At 42.7% G+C, this 21,871-nt stretch overlaps 1 protein-coding gene across 2 annotated transcripts; it reads left to right on the top strand.

Moving 5' to 3' along the window:
* Positions 1-8,867: 8,867 nt before the first annotated feature.
* On the top strand, positions 8,868-18,388 carry onecut1 (one cut homeobox 1). 2 transcript variants are annotated; one of them, XM_085764910.1, is made up of 2 exons: positions 8,868-10,326; positions 14,665-18,388. In XM_085764910.1, the coding sequence occupies exons 1-2, from the start codon at positions 9,252-9,254 to the stop codon at positions 14,952-14,954; spliced, it is 1,365 nt and encodes a 454-aa protein (XP_085621036.1). In that variant the 5' UTR covers positions 8,868-9,251; the 3' UTR covers positions 14,955-18,388. The 2 variants fall into 2 exon arrangements, with proteins under 2 accessions (XP_085621036.1, XP_085621027.1); XM_085764901.1 differs by having other exon boundaries at positions 8,996-10,341; positions 14,665-15,195.
* Positions 18,389-21,871: the final 3,483 nt, after the last annotated feature.

Genomic DNA, 21,871 nt, shown 5'->3' with positions numbered 1-21,871 from the left:
GTATCTACAGCATATGCCTCACATACGCATTAACATTGTCTAACAGGTCTGCAATTGAACTTGTCAGCATGTTTGTGTGTGAGAGAGAGAGAGGGGGAGAGAGAGAGAGTATGTGTGAATGCAGTGATGTTTAAATGGCACTTAAGTGTGTCTTTGTGTGCATACAGTGTGTTTAAATTGTGTTTTCTGGGTGTCATATCTTTTTTTCTGCATCTACATGCTGCATGGAGAGCATTTCTATCCACATAAGCACATACAGGATTGACACAATGGGATCCAGACCAAAAAAAAAAAAATCAAACTCCAACTGGCATCTTCAGTCCTGCACTCTACCCGTCGACCTAGCAGCACAGCACCACCCTCATCCCCTCTCTTGCTGAGGCTTTGAGCCCGTGTGAGTGAGGAGGTATTTCCAAGGCTTTGGCCCTGCACTGCAGCGTTGAATGGAGAAGGTGGAAGTGGCGTCCGTAATCCCATAATGGCAGGTACATGATGTCAGGGGGAACCCGTGTAATCCTCTTTTAGATGCAGCTATCATTGTCCTTACCCCAACCACTTTCCCTACTAATCCCTCCACCTACCCCACCCCCCACCCCCCACCCACACCCCAAACACACACACACACACACAGAAACACACAGTAACACACCTGTATACTGTACTCATCATGTTATACATAATTAATCACATTGCACACAACAAATGCACTAAACTAAATACGCTGACAATGTGCAGTCTTACATTTTGTCAGCACCTCCACTGCCTGGTGCTAAAGTGCAGCTTCTCATCAGCCACTTGCCTGTTAATAGAATAATTGCAGGGACCAATGCTTAATTTCCCTAAAATGTCATTTCACGATCTAAATGATATAACCTGCAGAATACAATATTTCTTCATAAACTGCTTGTTAAAGTAGAGGTGATGAAACGGCCCCATCAGTAATATCTCGTCTCTGATTGGCTGATGTTGAAATCACATTTTGTGGAATTTCAGCCTCATCATTGATTTTTTTTTTTGAATGGTATTTCCATTTGCCTGTAAAAAAAAAAATACACATAGAATATTAGAAAATGTGTGCATCCTTTAGACATTACAATGCCCATGTCAACTTCATGAAGGGAGTTTAAGCTGAAACTAAATAAGAGTACGGTCACAGCTGGTAAGAAGAATTAATGTTTAGAAACACTTGCACATTACAACTATAAAGTTTCTTTACTTCTCACTAACAAAGACAGACAACAGTCAAAGTTTCACACACATTCTTATTGAGCACAATGGGAAACGACTCCAAACCGCACACACAAAAGAAGACAGTCTCTTGTTGACATAAAATATATAATCCTTCTCCTTTCTGAGATATAGATTTTCAGGCACAAGTAAAGGACAGCAATCCTTGACCTAACCACTGAGCGCCTTGTTAAATCTGCACACACTGTGCACTGCGCACACATCACTTTTAACAGGTGGAACCTGCTTATTCAATATGACACTTCCTATTGTGTAAATGGCTGAAAGGGTCTTAACTGATCAGGAGGGACACCGCTGTTTGAAACATTATTAAAGTTTAAACAGAGATATCCACTTCAGAGCTTTGCAATTTCATGCTACACTGCACACTACATTTATACTTGAAATCAGAGGGACTGGTTTTATTTAGTTAAGAATTTGCTTTTCAAGAAATTCCACTAGTTTTTCATGCCATTCATATAACATTTGACACACAGCCATAAAATATAGATTAAGACCCGTCCCACACGTGGTGGTTATTCAAGATATAGATATTTGTTTGTCATTAAGTGTTCATAGTTGATATGATCCTGAACATCCAGCTCCTATAAATAAACAAATTCCATTTATGTTCAAATATCTAAATCTTTGTGGAGTAGCATGTCATCTACTATGGATAGAGAACAAAGAAAGAAGAAGCACCTCCAGCTATTTCATCTTAATTTGACACTATAGAATTAATCCTGATTAATTTAGTTAAAGAATAAAATCTGTCTTTCTTTTAAAAATGAATGGTTTATCTGTGCAAAGCAAGGACAGAAAGCATCCACCTTTTTTTATTATTATTTACCTTATAATCCTGTCCCAATGGTATCTGGCAGCACACTGACCACGGAGCCCTCAGGCCACGGGGTCGCTGACCCCTCACCCTTGACCCTCTCAGCTGGTCAAACTCTAACCCTGGGACAGATGGATAACGGACTCTATGCTTTATCTCCTCCTGTCCACACTCTCCTTCTCCTTGCCCTTGCTGTAGCCTTTCCTTTCACCTCTTGTTACCCTTCCTCTCTTTTCCCTCATCTTCCCTGTCCTGCTCTTGATTGCTTAAACTCAGATCCACTCCTGTTGCCACCTATGCGCTCCACTTTCCCTGTGTTTCACCATTACTCCTTTTTTGTCCTCCTCCCTGTTCTCCTGCTCTCATATTTTTCACCCCTTCACATATTTGACCGTTACCCTTTTTTTATTTCCTCTCTCTATCCAGCCGCACACAGGTGCTTCTTTTCTGGAGTGTGTTTGTCACTGCACAGTTTCGCCCTGACTCTGTCATAATAATGTATCAGAATATGACAGACAGAAACAAGCTTGAAAACGTGATGGCCTGTACTCAAATAATTGAAAGCCATATAAAAATGGTTATCTCATCCTATTATTACTACACATCCAATCACTCATTTTATGTAATACTTGACAAGTGATGACACTTGTTTCCTGTCTGCGAAAAGCAGATTTGTGGTGTAACGCTGAAATAAACAATCTCTGTCTGAGCAGAATCCAGTGTAATTATACTTGCATCGACTATCCAGCCAGTCCTACTAACATAAAAAAAAACGAATCAATTAAAGATTAAATATTAATATCAACAAATTTAAAGTGCTTCTTCTGTAACTATGGGTTTATTTCACTAATAAAACGGTGTTTGATCAAAGTATGGCTTTAAGTTTTAGTCATGCAGGCACCATCTACATCCCCATGCATCTCTAAATTTACATTGTATTTATTTTGTAAAAGAGTATGTTAGTTACATCTTAATACAGTTCCAGTTTTCTCTCCCCTCTCTCTCCCTCTCTCTCTCTGTTAATACAAGGGATCATTATAAACATTTATGCAGTAAAGGAGCCTCTCGTGCCAAAGGGGCTGACGCTCAGGCGGATCGAACCTTTCGATTGATACTGAAACAATTTGCATACTGATTCTCTTTCAGTGCGCACGGATCCATAACAACACCGGCCAGCTATTCAAATGCGCCTGCATCGAGAAAAGCACGGAGAGAGGCAACGGCGTCGGAGCAGGAAAAGAGAGGCTTATTTTGTGGGACGGATAATTTGCGATTGGAAACGGAGACGCATGCGGTGGCTGAGGATGTTTACCTGCTCAGGATTTGGGACTCTTGCAGCTCTGGAGAAAAGCTGGAAAGCCGGAGGAGCCGGAGGAGGAGGTCGAGGGAGAGAGGGTGGGACAGTGGGGGGGAAAAAACACACGGAGGAGACGCTCGAATGTGAGCGCATCCTCTGCTTTTTTTTGAGAGTCATGTATGTTGGAGTTAAAGGAGTTTATGTAAATTGCTGTTGAAGGCTGTGTGCTGTATACGGGAGTGAGCGGGGAGGCTGTTAAAAAGCTGCATGACAGAACAGGATCCTGCGGTATAGTCGAGGAGGACTAACAGTGTTGAGTGTGTGTGCTATGATGTTCGTGTGTGTGTGTGCGTGTGCGCGTGAGAGTGTGTTTATGAGGGGCACAGAAGAAGAGGAGTTTAAATGCAGACATTTTGCACCGTGGCACCCCGTTGAGAGGAGACGTGGACAAAAGAGTGCAGTCCAAGTCTGACGCACAGCATCTGACTGTTTCCCTGCACCCTGATAACACACTTTGCACATAAACTTAAAGCAGGCGCGGCTCCTGCAACCTGTGATATCAGTTTATGGCCATGCAGACAACGCTGCCTGCATGGAAGGATAGTTTTCTTAATGACAGATTCATTAAATGTTATAATTACGCAGTGTTATGCCGGGGTGGGCAACATAAGAACGAATTACACGATTCTCTGTGTAGGCTAATGCAGCTCTGGGTGTGCATAGAGTGAAACTGTGGGATTAATATAGACTCAGACACCTTTAAAGTAGCTAAGGAACGCACATCCTTGATTGTTAATAGGCTAATTGACCAATAAATACAGCACGTGATCAACTGCAGTCGTGCACGTGCGCGCACCCACGCACTATAACACACAGGTTAGGACTACTCAGATTGAGATGTGGTGTTCAATAAACTGAACTAAATGTAAATGTGTCAATGTGAAATAGTTCAGGTTCACTCATAGTTCCTGTAAGTGCAAAAATTGCGATGATAATGCCGGAAAAGATGCTGTCAGGTCCCCTGTTGGGAAGCTGCCCCACCCTGGTGTTGCTATCAGGTGGAAAAACATTCATTTAATTTGATACAGTGCGAAAAGAAAAATATTTATTGTTATTATTGTTGTTGTTATTATTAGGTCATAATTTGACGAAGACAATCCTGTGTAAATGTGGAAATATTCAAACAGGAAGGTAATGATTTGCATTTTAGTTCATATCAAAAGAAATATTGTACATTGTGCTTGCATATAGCATGTCAATTGTAGTAGCCACCACAATTATCTATGTATATTCCCAATATATCTAATATTAAAACACTGGTCCAACGTAAAAGTATAAATTATTTGACAAAATGAGTCAATATAGAAATTGTGGCACTAAATAAAAGTACTAAATATTTTTTTTATTATCTCAGCAGAAATGTGGAGGGCGTTTTTTTTTTCTTTTCTTTTTAATTTAATTTCTTCAAAGTTTTTATTAATGCTCATTGAGCCGCAGTCTGTCTGAGCAGGAAGTCGTGTGGATTTGAAGTGCATATTTGGAGCAGCACGGTGGGGCTGGTTTGGCTATCGTTAACACGGTTTTGTTGTCATAATTGGAGTCTCACCAAAGTTACAGGGAGTAATTGGGCGGCATATGGACACCTTAATGTAAAGTGATGCCTTATTAATTTCACATGAGTGCACGAATCAGAGCAAGTGACGCGGAATAACACAAGGGAAGAGGCAGTTGATTTACCCCTGAGCAAGGCAGCAGGTCCGGCATCTGCTGCTCGCCATGATGGCATTTTTATTAATTATGGGAGGGGGGGGGGGGCAAAAAGTAAGAAAAATTCCTCATGAAAGTTGCGAAAATTTAAGTCGTTTTTTATTAATGCAGCTTGGAGGTTTATTCGTTCGTCTCTGGTTATTCATTCATGAGTTTAGTGAGAAAACTCTACCGGTTCTTCTTAAATGCTCTAATACGGGATAAGAAGCTTAAAAAGGAGATGATCTCTCTTTAGCTCCTATGTAATCTTGGCTTGTCACTTGCTAATTGGCTATCACTGAGGTTGAAATAATATTTTTTTAATCCGTATATTATATATACAGTATATATATATTTTTTTTTCAACTTAAGCGTTTTCGACCTTAGAATAAAATACGATTCTTCAGGGCAATTGTTTTAATTAGGATAAGTTAACTTGTCTGTTTCCCTCTAAGAAATCACACCTAATTTAAATAATGACCTCTTAAAATTACAAACTAATTTATAAAATATAAAGGCCTATATATGTGTGTGTGGGTGTGTGTTTGTAGGCTCTATGCAGTCTATTTGAAAAACTCATATTTTCAGGTTAGTTTATTCTATTAAATCAAAGGCCTGAGCCTGATTTCTTTCAGGAATTATAATTGTATTCAGTATCGATTGGCGCGGTGTGGAGTGGTGTGTTTCAAGGCCTATAGCCTACTTCAAATATGCTGTAAAGGCCAGTCACCAACACTGCAATGCACATTTAAAAAGAAAAAAGAAAAAGAGAGAGTGCAGAGAGGCATCATTTCATCATCTTCTCAAATATTTAACGTTTATCTGTATTTCTCTCCAATCATCTCTTTTCCTTTGTGGAGGATTTGGGGATAAATCATAACAATATATTTGCAGGGCAACGATATTTATGAGACTCTGGAGTTAAAAGGTGAAACCAGTAAATTAGTTTACTGGTGCAAAAGGATAAAACAAGAGCAATGAGATTTATTTTCAAAAGGCTAATTCGATTTCCCCATGTATGCGCCCTTATATCAAACTCCGCCATAAATGACAATCTACGGGCCAAAGTCAAGTAGCCTCATTTATAAAAGTTTAGTTTCACCAGATGCCCATTTAGCACGAGCTTATTCTTAAACAAGATGTAATTGTTATTTTCAACATCTATAACGCTTGCAACGCTGTGTCACTTTGCAGAGCTGCAGAAATATTGATCCACGGACCCTTTCTGCGAGGCTTTATATTGTTTCTATTCGGGGTGTGCTGTGGTGGGCTTCACGTGAACGATGCCCCTGATAAATAATCAGTGTGAAACCTGTAGGTAATTGACACAGAGCCTCCAGGTGCCCACTGCCTTGCCCCACTGTGCTCTGGCACGTAGGCCTGCTTTTTTTTTTTTTTTTTGAAGGGTCTCATGAAAAGGAAAGATTGTGGTCTATTTTCCCCAAACTCTGCATATTATGTAGCTACAGACCTGCGAGGCACTGTAACCCTTGCTTGTTGGTTCCTGCCTCCGTTTGCCTTTGTGCTAATAGAATTGAATTCCGCTTGAAATGTATCCTCTTTCAGAAGTGCTCAGAAAACCGTGTCCCTTATATTCTCTGCAAAGCAAATGTCACCGGCTCGTAGGGCCAGGTCCTGTCTATGCACAATGGCCATAGAGAGCCAGCACACATAAACACACAGCTCAGGTCGTGCAGACATGGCAGGAGCTTATCGATCCGTATGAGAATGTGTAGATGAGGTTTGCTGCCATGTAAGGCCAAACCGTGGCTTTTCATATTCCTCTGTCGTAAAAGCTGCATCAAAGTGTGCAACAAAATAAAAGCACACACACACACACAAAAAACCTGTCCCAGACTGTAAAAATAAAAGTGTAAGGCCCCGTTTGATTTTAAATAAGATGAAACTTAATACACTTTTACTATTTTGATTTTTTTTGTAAAAGAGGGATTAAAGTGTATCACAGTGTGCAGCATGATGAAACTCTTTCCAAATTAATTACACTCACAGTGGTTTTGTTGTCAGCCCTGTTGCCTCTAAAGTCTATTATGTCCACAGGACTGCACGGTTGGACAGCCACACTTCGAGGAATTAGTGTCCTTTTGTCTCGACACACGTCACACACACGCCGTTGACATTGACTTCACATCAGAGACAGTTTAACTTCTCTCTTCTCCTCCTCCTCCTCCTCCTCCTTTTTTTCTTCTTTTCTTTTATTTAACTCGTTCAGCCGAGCGTTGGGGTCTATTGTGGGGTGCCTTGACAGATGCGGGGCCCCTAGCAGGTCCAAGGACAGGGAAAAGTCTGAAAGGTTAATCTGTCCCCCCGCAGATGTTGGCTTTGGGAGTCTTGAAGCGTCACCTTTGACATGTCCCTCATTCAGCGGGGGGTCCAGCAGCACACTGGCCGCTACAAGCTGTCACCTCGGCCGGCTGAGGACGCCCTGCGCTACCGCTCTATTAGGGCTAAACGGCCCCTGACATGTAAGTAGGAGTTGGGCTGTTATGAGGCTGCAGCTTTTTGAGGGAGTTTGACACTGACTGCAACAACACGGGGACACACCAGACCAGTCATGGTATGTGTCAGCATGTCACCTCCTGCACAGTGAGTAGGCAATGTGTTATTGTAGGCTACTGATGTCAATGTGTGTTATCTGGACATGTTTGTCAACAAAAATAAAACTGCATTGAATAAATAGTGTGTTTGCATTTTATTTTCGCTGTGTGTGTATGTGTATGTGTGTTTGTGTGTGTTCACATTTTCATACTTAACCTTCCAATATTTCAGGACTATAGGCTACTAAATGTGTGTGTGTCCATCTCCAAATAGGACAATTACATGTTCCCGCATACACATACACACACACACACACACACTCAGACACACAACGCACACACACACACACTGCTGGGCTTGGTTCGTTAAGCCTAATGGTTGAACAATAGACACATCTGCTCATCTTTTTCTATCAAAAGAGAAGGTACTACAGTCTTCTTCGTTTGGTTAAACCGCCACATAGTTTGCAGGGGCGTGGGGGGAGGGGGACGGGGGGGGGGGGGTGTTCAGCTGAAGTAGCCTATAATAATCAAAGAATATGATCTATGTGATGTGCTTTAATACGTTGAGTTACCTTGATTAGATAACTTTGTTTTACTTGCAACTACTGAAATCTAATTATTCTGTTTCTCTGGGAAGATTTGGATGTTTTCAGTGGAAATTTTATGGGTTTTTTTTGTTTGTTTTGTTTTTAAACCCAGACCTCACTTGGTAAAAAAAAAAAAAAAAAAAAAATCAACTCTAAATGAACCCGGAAGTTTACTTCATTTGCACTTAATCATTTAAGGAGGACTGAAGATAAAGACTCATTATAGCCCTAATGGATTTAACATCTTCTAAATAACAATTAGCCCAACAGTTACACTTTGGTCGATGTGTCCGAGTCCACTTCCAGGGGTCGACATGTGTGAGGATTTCTATTCGACGTTCATGTCTTTGCAGACGTTTTTAACATCTCGCTGACGGCCACGGGCTGCTGAATATGGGTTATCGGGGAGAGCAGCTTTTAGCAGGTGGTTTGATACCTCCCTTCCTTAAAAAGGTAGCTGACGTCAGAGCGAGGGGGGCGGTGTGTGCGCGCGCGCTTGTGTGTGTGTCCGAGAGAGAGAGAGAGAGAAAGAGAGAGAGAGCATGGGAGGAGATGGAGGAGCGCGGTGCGCATGTGCGGGCAGTGATCTGTGCTGCGGTGGAAGAGGACTGGAGACACAACTAGAGAGATGGCGCGGCACCCGACCGGAGCGCAAGGACAGCTGGTTGGCGGTGGGGGGGCTTGAATTATAAAGAGAATCAGAAAAATCCAAAAAAAATAAAAATAAAATAAAATAAATAAAAATATTAGAAAATAACGGGGATTCGCCAAAGAAGTTTTCCATTCCGCAAGACGGCATCAGAGGTAGGATAAAAATCAAATAGATGAATATAAGGACAGAGAAGAGGCAATAGCAACGGAGGCTGCTGCTGCAAGAAGAAGAAGAAAAAAAACACAACAACAAAAGAAATTTGAACTTTACTGGACGTGAGGACTTCTGGACATCAGCTAACTCCGGTAGGTCAGATAGATGGTTTGTCCACAGCGCTGCCCGGATCATGAACGCACAGCTGTCGATGGAGAATATTGGCGACCTGCACGGAGTGAGCCATGAGTCCGTGGCCGGTCACGGAGAGCTGCTGAGTGGCCACAGTCCGCATGCCCGTCCGAGCCCCAGGGGTCTCAGCCACCGCGCTATGGGCATGGCGACCCTGCTGGACAGCGGAGACTATCACCCCAGCCACCCCGGACACCTGCATCCAGCCATCAGCATGTGTGAAGCCCCCCCTGGCATGAGTGCGAGCAGCACTTACACCACCCTAACCCCTCTGCAGCCCTTACCCCCTATCTCCACCGTGTCCGACAAGTTTCCTCCCCATCACCACCACCACCACCATCCCCACCATCCTCACCCTCATCCCCACCAGAGGATCCCCGGAAACGTCAGCGGCAGCTTCACATTGATGCGGGAGGACCGGAGTCTGGCGCCTATGAACAGTCTGTATCCAGCATATCATCACAAGGATCCCTGCATGGGCCAGAGCCTCTCCCCGCTGTCTGGCTCTGGTCTGGCCAGCATACACACGTCCCAGGCCGGCATCCCTCCCTACGCTCACCCCGGCGCCGCCATGCCCGGTGAGAAGATGCTCACCCCCAGCGGGTTCGAGGCTCACCACCCGGCCATGCTCGGCAGACACACGGAGCAGCACATGAGCTCCTCGGCGGGCATGGTACAAATCAACGGCCTCCACCACCACCACCACCACCCACACGCCCACCTTGGCGCGCAGGGGCACGTTCAGGGGCTGGGCAACAGCCGGGAGCAGGCCTCCGGGCCCGGGCAGCAAGGTGGAGGTGGCGGTGGAGGCGGTGGTGGTGTTTCTGGGGGACAGATGGAGGAGGTGAATACCAAAGAGGTGGCGCAGAGGATCACCACGGAGCTAAAGCGCTACAGCATCCCTCAGGCCATCTTTGCCCAGCGGGTCCTGTGCAGGTCCCAGGGGACCCTGTCCGACCTGCTGAGAAACCCCAAACCCTGGTCCAAGCTCAAGTCCGGCAGAGAGACCTTCCGCCGCATGTGGAAGTGGCTGCAGGAGCCTGAGTTCCAACGCATGAGTGCGCTCAGGCTCGCAGGTGAGCGAAGCCTCGGTAAAGCCCCCCTTTTTTTGCTTTCATCTTCTAAATGTGTTGCTGAGAAAAACAGACGCTCAGACAGAGGCGTGGAGGGAGGATCACTGGCCCTGAATGCTACCTATCTAATACCCCACTGAGCAGTGGGTTCAAGTGGGCTGGGACTCTAAACTCAGCTTCCAGTTTTTATCACAAACCTTTTATAACATAAGTGAAAACCATTTGAAATTGCACCAGGGTAGCATTCAGAGCAGATGCTCCCTTCAGCCTTAAAAAAAAAAAATCAAAATAACATACCATGTTTCCACCTGTCTTAAATCTGTATGTAAGAAAGATGCTGGAAGTCAAATGATATTACACAGATAGGAGCCAGACCATGCCTTATAGGATCACATAGATTTGAGTCTGGAGGGAAGGTCAAATTCAACACAGTTATTGTTAAACAAGTTGAAAAGTGCAGCATGCCGACCAAGAGTGGCCTGATATCAATACGCATCCCTTTTTTGTTTCTACACTGATTTTCGGTGCTTGTGTGGAACAAGTGCTCATGTCATTTTACCTCAAAGTATCGACCGCTGGACTGTGTGTGCGTAAGCTGATCCTTCGCCCAGAAATCGTTAGGAATGTGTTTATTTTGGTGAAGATGCAGCTGATCAGCCTTTCTGGTGTTGCCCTTGGTGTAAACAGACAGTGGGAAGTTTGTGTATGCACGTGCTCCACAGAGTCTGTGCTAAACCCAGTTTAACTGTCAAATGAAGCTGGAGTCGGGTGTTACTTAGCTGATGAAAAGGCCTCTCGTTTTGGTCAAATAAATACAGATTAGTTCCCAATAGAATAGAATAGAAGCGTGTGTTTATGTTATGGTCGTAAACTTACCCTGGCTGGACTGAGGTTTTTAAATTAACTGATAGACCTCCATTAATCTGTCCCTGAGGTGCGCACGAGTCAATTATTGTGCACAATAAGGCCCTCACGTGCGCTTTCAGACACACACACACACACACACACACACACACACACACACACACACACACACACACACACACACACACACATACACAAATGTTTGTAGACCTAATCACTGACCTACTTGGGGTTACCTACCTACCTGCTTTTTTTTGTTTTGTTTTGTTTTTTGCTTTTTGTGAAAAAGTGAGGGCTGTGGCTACGCACTGTGTCTGTGTGTGTGTGCGCTTGTGTGTGTGTGTGTGTGTGTGTGTGTGTGTGTGTGTGTGTGTGTGTGTGTGTGTGTGTGTGTGTGTGTGTGTGTGTGTGTGTGTGTGTGTGTATGTGTGCTCGTGCGTGAATCGAAATTGATTATATTTCAGTTTTCCCATCTGCTGTTGCTCCTGCTGCTGGTGTGTGTGTGTGTGTGTGTGTGTGTGTGTGTGTGTGTGTGTGTGTGTGTGTGTGTGTGTGTGTGTGTGTGTTGGTTGGTTGGTTGAAGGTGAGATTTTATCACTGACTTTTGCAAATGGTTAAAAAAGAAATTAATTTAGGCTGGGTTTGTATTTTTCATCATCATTTAATCGACAGTGATGATCCTATATTTAAAATAAAAATAAGTCAAGTTGCATATTCATTTCTAGCTATTCTAATTCACAGTGGCTACACCGGGAAAAATGTTTCAGGCCTTTTTCATTTTCCTGAACATGTTGCTCTCAACTTTTTATATTAACATAAAACCTTCGAAGTAAAAAAAAAAAAAAGTCTCTCTGTAGTGAACAATTTTTAAATATCAAATTATAGGTTTTCTGAAATTGCCCGCAAAATACGTTGGGAGAGGTGTAAAAAAAAAATTACAGTTGAACACTAAATTAATTTGAAGAGAATAGGCTGAGCGCCATTTTATCGATCCGTTCGTTCCTATGTGAACTAGATGTGATCGTGTGCTGAAGTAGATGTGATACACTTATTGATCTCAGGCATCTGAAATTAATCTTGGGCCTCTTCTCCTTTTCCCACGTATTCAATTACCCATCTGAATGTTTGAATAGAATAGAATAGAATAGAATAGAATAGAATAGAATAGAATAGAATGATCAAATAAATTCATTCAATGTATTCACTGTAATTGCACCAGTGTTTTTCAGAAATTGAAGAAGGTGAATACTTAAAATACTGATCAGTTTTCAATGCAGTGGGACACTCTAGAAAAGGAAGGGGACTTTTTTTTTTTTTTTTTATGTTGGCAGCATTTTCAACACAGTTTGTTGTTCTCTCGTGCGTCTTTGAGGTTATGAAACGCAGGACTATCGCCACACCGTGTCAGTGGGCCCAGTGTGTGCAGTCTGTGGAGTTATCTGTGTTTGTAATGATTAGCTGGGAGCTGTGTGTGTGTGTGTGTGTGTGTGTGTGTGTGTGTGTGTGTGTGTGTGTGTGTGTGTGTGTGTGTGTGTGTGTGTGTGTGTGTGTGTGTGTGTGATTAACCTGATAACGATGCCGTTGTTAGCCCCCCCCCCTCCCTGGTCCTGGGAGAAGCTCCCAGGCCTCCTGCATGTGCCGGGGCCGGGGCTGCTCTGTGGTGGCTCCTGCTGTCTGAGTGGCCTTCACTCCCATACTGATTTATAGCAGTCCTTACACGAGGAGCTCCGGCCCTCTGTTAATATTTACCAGCCCTGGAGACACCGAGCTGCTCATACTCACAATTACACTTCAGTTTATGGTGGTGCAGATATAGGCCGCTGCACTGTACTCTCTCTCTCTCTCTCTCTCTCTCTCTCGCTCTCTCTCTCTCTCTCTCTCTCTCTCTCTCTCTCTCTCTCTCTCTCTCTCTCTCTCTCTCTCCAAATTTAAATTCAATTTTGCTTTATTGGCATGAATGTTACGAGAACTATGTTGCCAAAGCATCAAGAATCAATGAAACAAAACAAATACAACTCACAGAATCAAATATATACTAATAAAAAATAAATAAATAAATATTTTTAAAGTAGCCTATATAGCCTACATTTATACCCTATGCGTGCGTGTGTGTGCTGAAGTGCTCTCTCTGTTGTTTTGAGTAGGGTCGACCGCAATTTACCAGTTTGATATCAAATTCAATGTTAATTTATCCCAACTAAGTAAAGCTACATTTGGAAGGGAATGACACATATAACATTAAAATAAACACCAAACATATGGTAATATCATTGTAACGTGAGGCGATAGGGCTCTGATTGTGTGAAATAAGTTATTTTTTGTTGGTTTAGAAAGATTTTTTTTTAGAGAGAGGTGTACTACTTGTTCTGCCTCCGATTTCCTTTGTGCATGAGTTGAGGTTTTCTGTAATTAAATATTTTATTAACCCGTAGCATTTAGTAAAATGAACCTGTTCTGGTTTAAGTAACTGCTTTGTGGTCAGGATATGCTTGCTGTTGATGATTTCCCCCTGAGAGTCCGCCACACTGGGCCTCGCTCCAGCAGCGCGCGCCTGCCCCCTCCTGGTCTCTGCTCACAGTCTGGGTTGACTGACTGTGGAGCCAAAACGGGGGGATAAAAACAACAACAAAAACAGCTGAAGGGGCTTTGATTTGCTTTAAAACAGATTCCCACTTTCGTCTGATTTCAGATGTGTATCTGTGGGTTATTTTCCCTTAGGTGTGGTTTACTGTGGCTGTCGCTTTCAGCACCATGGACAGCGCTCATTGTTTCCCGGCTGATAGGTCACTGCCTTTGGCTACATGTGAATGACTTTAATCCTGCCATTATTTTGTATGCACCTGAAGTGTCCAAGTGTGTGGAACAGAAACATCACTGTCTGGCTGCTGCTGTTCAGCTTAGACAGATAGGAATGCATTAGATGGATGTTTGTTTGGGATGTAGAGATGCAATATAGGTGACCAATAGTAACTTTATTTAGCCTAAAAAGTAAGCCAGGGTTAGTGTTAGTGTTAGTGTTAGTGTTAGGATTAGGGTTACATAAAAACCTGTTTCCTATGGATATACCAATGTACCTTTAAAATGTTTGCTTCCATTCCACATGATCACAATCTGAAAGTCAGTCAACCTGACTTTTACTGTTGACCATGTTAGTTTGGATAATGTCACTGCTGGATGCAATTTTCAAATTAGAAATAAAAGTTTTAGTTGGTGGTTTTAATGGTGAAAAAAGCATGGAAATGAATGTACTTTGGTCAAAATGGTCAAGCATTTATATTACCTTTTTAATAACCACAGAACAGGCTTTCATGTCATCACTGCAGGGTCAGTTTATGTAGTGGATTAAGTGGACACTTAAATCCAAAATTGCAGTTCTGCTGTCATAATTCTTGTTTTCACACAAGCATACTGTGCTCTCTCTCACACCAACCCTCTCTTTGTGTGTGTGTGTGTGTCTCTCTTCTGGATTCTCCACAGCATGTAAGCGCAAGGAACAGGACCACGGCAGAAGCGAGCGAGGGAATGTGTCCAAGAAGCCCCGACTGGTGTTCACAGATGTGCAGCGGCGGACGCTCCACGCCATCTTCAAGGAGAACAAGCGTCCATCCAAAGAGCTGCAGCTCACCATCGCCCAACAGCTGGGCCTGGAGCTGACCACAGTCAGCAACTTCTTTATGAACGCACGCCGCCGGAGCCTAGATAAGTGGGTGGACGACGGCTCCGGTCACTCAGTCAACTCTGGCCCAAACGCCTGCACCAAAGCCTGAAGATGGACTGATATGACCAACTCATGGACTGACTCAACCTCGGTGGAAAAGCTTTAAAACTTAAGAGAAACAAAGAGAAACTTAAAAAGACCTTGAAGCAACGTTTTGCCCTTAAACCTGTACTATATTGATATTTATAGTATCCAAAGATGAAAAAACAAACCAAAGACTTCTTGTTTGACCTGCTTTGAAATGTTTGTTTCAGCAACACATTTATGTGTAACATACTGCAAAAAGACTATAATTTTACCCCTCTTTCTCACACACACACTCACTGTCACTGGTCTCTAGCTTTACTATATCCCTTTCTTACCTCCCCACCCGGTATCAATCTGTCATTCACCATCCTTATCTTTAATCTGATTGGTTGGTTTTAATGATGGGACCCTAAACGGAGGTTTAATCAGCCTATTGGCAGTATGATCTGCAGCTGTCCACACCTTTTGAAAAAACAGACAGAATGTGGAGCTTCGGTGGGATTGGCCAATCAACTTTAAAGAAAATAATAATCCTACAGGAGCGACTGGATTGTTGTGCGACCTTGTATGGATCGGTGGCGGTGGACTGCCTGTCTGTCTGTTCAGCTGTCTGTCTCTCTATCAAGCATGGCCGCCCGGACAGACGGGGGGGGGATGCCCATGTGTAGACTGCTAACCCAAAAGACTCACAAAAGAATCACAAACCCTAATCTGAACCATCATCCCCTAACTTCAACCCACATGGTAGTGCTTTCTTCCAACATGCTGAAGCATTGAATGATTTAAAATGAGATACCAAAGCCTTCTACACCCTGAAGCCTCTCATGCAACTTAGAAATAAAAACCACTTAACATGCCATGAAGGAATTTGACCAAAGAGTATATTTTGTAGTTGATAATCTTGAGAGTATTTTTACCTCATTTCCGCCCTTACCTCCTGCGACAGACTGTTAGTTAGGCGCCACAAAGACGAGAATGTTACTGCTCACTCTTCACCCAACATTTTGCTTACATTTATGTTCCCTATAAATGGAGATACTATATAACATTATGGGAAATTACCTTTTGATGTTTGCCTTATAGATGCCTTTTTGAATCAAACCAAATATTCCAGCTTTATCTTCACAATCAGCCTCTGTGAATGTTACTGTTAACGCTGTTTGTGAGGATTAATCATTACAGACACAACCTTTTCCTAGAAGTCTGCTTTTACAAGTGTAGCTCTAGTTTTTACGTGGAGATGCCAGCAGCTGGCAAAGCCCAACAACAACAAAAAAAAATCCATTCTGTAGTACGTTTTCTCTGCAAAGGTGAAAACACAAACTGCTGGCTCTGTGTGTGGACTTACCACTGTGAGGTAGACGGATGGGTTTGTTTTTTTCTTTCTTCTTTTTTTTTTTTTTTTCCTTGAGGACAAACTGTGTCACCACTCTAATAATAAGCATTCAGTATCTCCCCCACCATCACCCCCCCGCAGCACTTCATACGTATTTGATTTTATCTCCTCATCAGAGATGTTGGGTGGAGGGGATGATATCAATGATCAAATCAATTCCAGGCGCTTACACAGCAATGTCAGCTCGTCACCTGAATACGAAAGCACCCCCGTCCCTGCCTGTTGCCAATCCTCCAAACCCCACCCCCCACCCCTGCTCCCACCCACCAAATTACAGCCCACCCTCCTTCCTCCCTTAGCCTGCCTCCGCTCTCCTGGTGAGCTATGCATTTCAGCACTAGGAGGAAAGCACTACACAGGGCTGGCCCAGGGCGGCGTAGCATTAGATATATTAAGCTGGCCCCTTGCCATCATCCTCCTCATGGCCAGGGTTAGCAGCTCTACATTCATCAGATCAAGCGCTGAAGGAGAGGCGAGAGAGAGAGAGAGCTGCTTCGTCGTCTCCGAGAGAAAAACCAAAAAAAAAAAAAGATGACAAGAAACAAACCAAAAAAAATAATGTGTCAAGACCTGCTGATGTTTTATAGTGTGAACCAAAGATGCTACCTCACTCAAGTTCCATACGTGATTTCTATCACTTTGATGATACCAAAGATAACCAAAGATTTTTTCTCATTGCACGGCCTTTATGAGTGTTGTTTAAAGATGTTGTATGTCTCCCTCAGACCTAAACCCCACCTACCCTCCTCCCACCCCCTCCATCTTCTATTTCTTCCCTTCTCTTCCTTTCTTCTCCGCTACGCTCCCCTCCCCTCCCCCTCCCACCTGCACTTAAACCATGCACCCCTGCTATGCGTGCTCTTGCTTCATCTGTGCTCTGATTACAGCATCATAGATAGTCATGCCGATGAAGCTATGGGCAGATATGCTGATCCAGCCATAGATACACACAACAACGGGGTACATTAGACATGCAAGTAATGTGATCTGCCTTTGTTTTGCTTGTTAGCCACAGAAAAAGTGTTCAGTTCTACTGTTTTTTTTTTGTCAGAAGAGATTGTGAAAATGTAAAGCAACCAGTTAAAGTTTGGTTCATGAAAATTTCAAAGTATTCTGTGTGAATTTGATGGAGTACCCCGCTCGAGTGCCATTTTTGGAGATTTCATTTGCAGTTGGCCTCCAAGTGTGTGTATCTATAGCTTGATAATATTGATCCAACAGATAGTTCAGACATCCTCACATGACAGTTGGCAGACAAGCTGACATAGCCATGGGCAGAAATGTTGACTCAACTATAGGCAGACATGTTCCTGAAAGTAGAAGCAGACATGTTGCAATCTCTCTAAAAACTCCCAGGACGAGTGCCTTGCTTGAACCAAAGTGTTAAACCGCTGTTGACCTCTCACCTTTGACTCTGTGAATACCTCAGCCTGTAGAAGGGCCACTACTGAAGAAAAAAGGAAAAAGGTTTTTTGTTTTTGTTTCTTTTTTTAAATCACACCGTGGTGCTTTTGCCAGCGCAACCATGCAATGAAAACATACCAAAGGAATTTCTGTTGTCCACTTCTACAGATTAAACCAAAGGTCTTTGCCCCCCCCCTCCCCTCCACCTTCACCCCCTTTACCCCTCCATCCCTCCTTTCCCCCAGCCTTCCTTGTCTCTCTTGCTGTGTAGGAAGGTCCAGCACTCTGGCCGTGCATGTTCTTTACCAATGTCTCTGAATACCTCATAGTAATAATTCCTTTGAGTTCTGCATTGAGACGTCTATCTGTGAGTAAGGCAGAACTCCACCTGTGTGGTAATTGTTATTGTTACTTCAAAAAGCTGTATGATTATCTATTTTGAAGTTTGTTTTTACTTTTTTTCTTTTTCTTGGCAGAAGTGCTCTGTTTCAAGTCACGGATGACAAGTTTCAGGGTCGATGAAACTTAAGGGATGAAGGGAGAAGTGTATTTTTTATCAGACATTGGGTTATGCCAATATTATGATGGTAGACTATTGCTTTTACAGGGTAAAACCAACTGCTGTGATATTGTGTTCATATTTTCCCTTTTCTCTACTTCTGTGTTGTGATTTTAATTTAATTGCATTTTTGTATTGGTTAACCACTGCTTTAATTTATGCATTTGTAGAAATTCTAGATTTGTACATAGTAGGTTTTTGGGGAAAAAAACAACAACAAAAAGGACAGTTTTATGTTACAGCCTTATTTCCCACGCTTAGATATAACAAAGGAGTAGTTTGTATTCTTCTTCAGCTAAATCCTAGCCGGCATTTCAATGTGTGTTTTAAACACTGCCAGAAACCCAGACAGTTGATTTGCCAATGCAGACAAAGTTATACAGGAGCTACTTTGTTGAACAGCTGGCAAAAAGCAGTGTGTATGTATGTGTGTGCGTGTGTGTGCGTGCTTTTTCTATTCTTTTCACTTTTTAAAAACAGTTATTTTATGGGTATTACTGCACATCCAAAGATTTTTAAAACAAACCAAAAATTAGAAAAAAAAATATGTATAATGTTGAAAAGCACTGGCATTTGTGAGGTAGACTTGTTGAGTTTTGATTTGCCATTCGCACGGGTATAGAATGTAGAAGGCGTAGGACTATGTAGACAAGCTTACTCTACCATGTGGGGAATCTCCTGTTCAATGTACAATCTGAAGCATCTGAAACGAGGGCTGCAAGTCCTCCCGCTCACTTTGCTGTCTCATACACAGAGTGAGGTGGAGTGTAGGCTGGGCAGCCGGTCTGCCAGGGGCTGTGCCGCGGAGCTGGGTCTGTTTTTATTGCCGTGGCACTGCCGCCTCGCTCCATCTAGTATCTGTTCTTTTGGTACGTACTCGTGTAATGACTATGAGCAAAGTCTAATAAAACTGCAAAGAACCTTACAAAGGAATCAGTGTGTGAGTGTGTATGGGGACGATCATCTGAATTGCTCATCTCTTTTTTCTTTCTATGGATGTGTGAGTGTGCGTGTGTGTCCAACTTAAAACGTCAAGTACTGCTGAGGCTTGCAGGTAGGCAAGTCTCTGTGTGTGCTAATCTGTATGTATTTGTGTTCGTCCATCTTTAAATTTGTTTATAATGAATATATGTGTGGGACTGACTGGTTCATATCACAACGGTACAACCAACTCCCTCTGGCTGACAGATTCTTTACTGTTGCTGCTGTTTCCTCTCTGTCACGCTCAGACGGCACAGTCTCTGGGCAATGAAGGTTATCTGCAAAATGTCCAGATTACATCAGCATGTTATGCAGTCACTGTGACACAGAATGGAAAAAGTGAATGTTTTCAGCAAAGTATGGCTGCTTACAATATAGCTATACAGGCCTGTAGTAAAGAAGGAGTGGATGATGCTGTGTGGACCTGTGTTTTCTTATTTCTCTATTATTTATTTTGTCCATAAGGAGTTCCCATATGATGGGTAGCTTAGCTACAAGTCTCATAACAATACTGCGGCGCCTAAGACAATCATCTGGATCTCTTACGCTGGGGAACTAGTTTCTCACCCACAGAGGGGTGTCCTCCAGCTATTCATATACAAAGATGCTTGAAGGGTTTTGATAAACAAGCATATTTGTTGTCATAGACATTTAGGAATAGATTACAGTAGTAGTTCATCTTGCACTTGCATTTCAAAATGAGATCTCATTGCTCTCGTCAGCCTTGTGCTCTTGTCAACCTTGACCTTTTTCTTTTGACCTCTTTCACGACTCACAATGCTTCTTCAGTTTTCAGTATGTGTGTGTGTATGCGCGTGTGTGAGTGAGTGCAAGTGTATGTGCGTGTGAGTGCCAGAGAGGCAATACTGTCGGTGTTACTCTCAGATGTATAACTCCATGTCTCATGACTTGATTTGTCATTGCTGTTTCCCAAGCTTTGCTACTGCTTTCTCAGTGCCGTGCAATATCATCTGTTGTGATTGCTAAGCAAATGAAAAAAAAGAAAGAAAATTGAGAAGCAAGTGATGATGTCATCCAGCTTTTTTCAGTGTTCAGATGTTTCAACATTTCTGTAGTCACAAAAAATAGAAAATAAACTGTTGGTATTTCCAGCTGCTGAATCCTGGCTCTTCTTCTTCTTATGCTTATTTTATCCTTGGTATATGTGTGTGTGTGTGTGTGTGTGTGTGTGTGTGTGTGTGTGTGTGTGTGTGTGTGTGTGTGTGTGTGTGTGTGTGTGTGTGTGTGCGCGCACACTTATTTTGCATTTTGCCTCTTCTTGGTCAGACAGTGAAATTGAATCAATGCAACATCAAATCAGATAAGGAAATAGAGGACAAGAAGCGCAGGCATGAGTCTGTCTTGGGAGGAAAACTGAATGCAAATTGTTGCCTATCAATCCAAGTAAACCACTGGACCTCTATTTGGGCCTGTGGTTGGACCAAAGCTTTGTCAGACATGTCAAAGAAGGAAGCAAACTAGTCCCATCCTGAGAATGCTTGGCTCAATGTAAGATGTCTCAGCTAATAGAATGAGATTTAACTTCTGAGCATGCTTTCAACTGGGGATAGGGAAGAGAGTGACGCCATAAAGACACTACAATGTATCAGACAGATGAAGGATGATTTGGCCATTTATGAATGTACTTGGCTTTATGCCTTCAGTGAGGACAGGTCACAGGACAGTGACCCCAGGGAGTCATCTGGTAGCCTGTCCTTACTGCTTCACCCCATGTGCACTTACTCACTTACTTACTCACAGTCTACTCAGTCTGCAGTTAGGCTTGTAGCCCTTCCATATATAATTTGTTGCATTACTTTATTTATGTCACTAGATGGAGCTCTGGCATGTGTTTTCTCAAACACAAGGACTCCTTTGTGTCACATTTTGTTTACATTTTGCAGGAAAATGTCACAGCTGAAAAGATTTATAATGATATTGGATACGACACTAACTCCTCATTGGAAATAACAACAGAATGGTTTGTTTGGTGATGTTTGTTGCATTTACACTGAATGACTATTGAATGTTAAGATTAGATTTACAACTAAAATTAATGTAGATCATCCATTTGTGACCTGGAAAAAGTCTCCACAATGCTTTAAAATCTGCAAGGAAACACTCACAGGTTGCTGGATCTGCTACTGTCAGCTCCAGGTTTTATCCCTAATTAGTGTCATCGCACTAAGCCTTAACTGTGTCACCAGCCTTTGCAGCTCATCGCCAGCCATGTATCCAATGAAAGTCAGCTGTCATCACTTAAATTTGATTTCATAACAATGGCTGCTGTGAGATTGTGGCTGTGATTGGATAGCTGTAGAGTCATTCAAATCAAATGGCAGTTAGCTGCAAGATGGCAGGTCTTCACAATTGCAAAAAAGCACCAAGAAAGTCATTGTTAAAATTAGAATTAAATTCAGTGATGGCTCTTTACATTAATGGCTGCATTCACTGTACTATATCGCTCTTCTTTTAAATCTCAAAGAGGGAGTATATGTTAGGATAAAACATGTGACATCAGTTTTTGTCTTAGAATTTGTCTTTAGATATGTAACCAGTGTGAATGGTGTGTCATCGACAACTAACATGATACCAACAA

The sequence above is a fragment of the Trachurus japonicus genome, chromosome 3, assembly GCF_045865225.1.
Source record: "Trachurus japonicus isolate A0001 chromosome 3, Traja_1.0".
Lineage (NCBI taxonomy): Eukaryota > Metazoa > Chordata > Actinopteri > Carangiformes > Carangidae > Trachurus > Trachurus japonicus.
The sequence above is the reverse complement of the archived record's forward strand: the minus strand, read 5'-3'. Positions and strand labels throughout refer to the sequence as shown.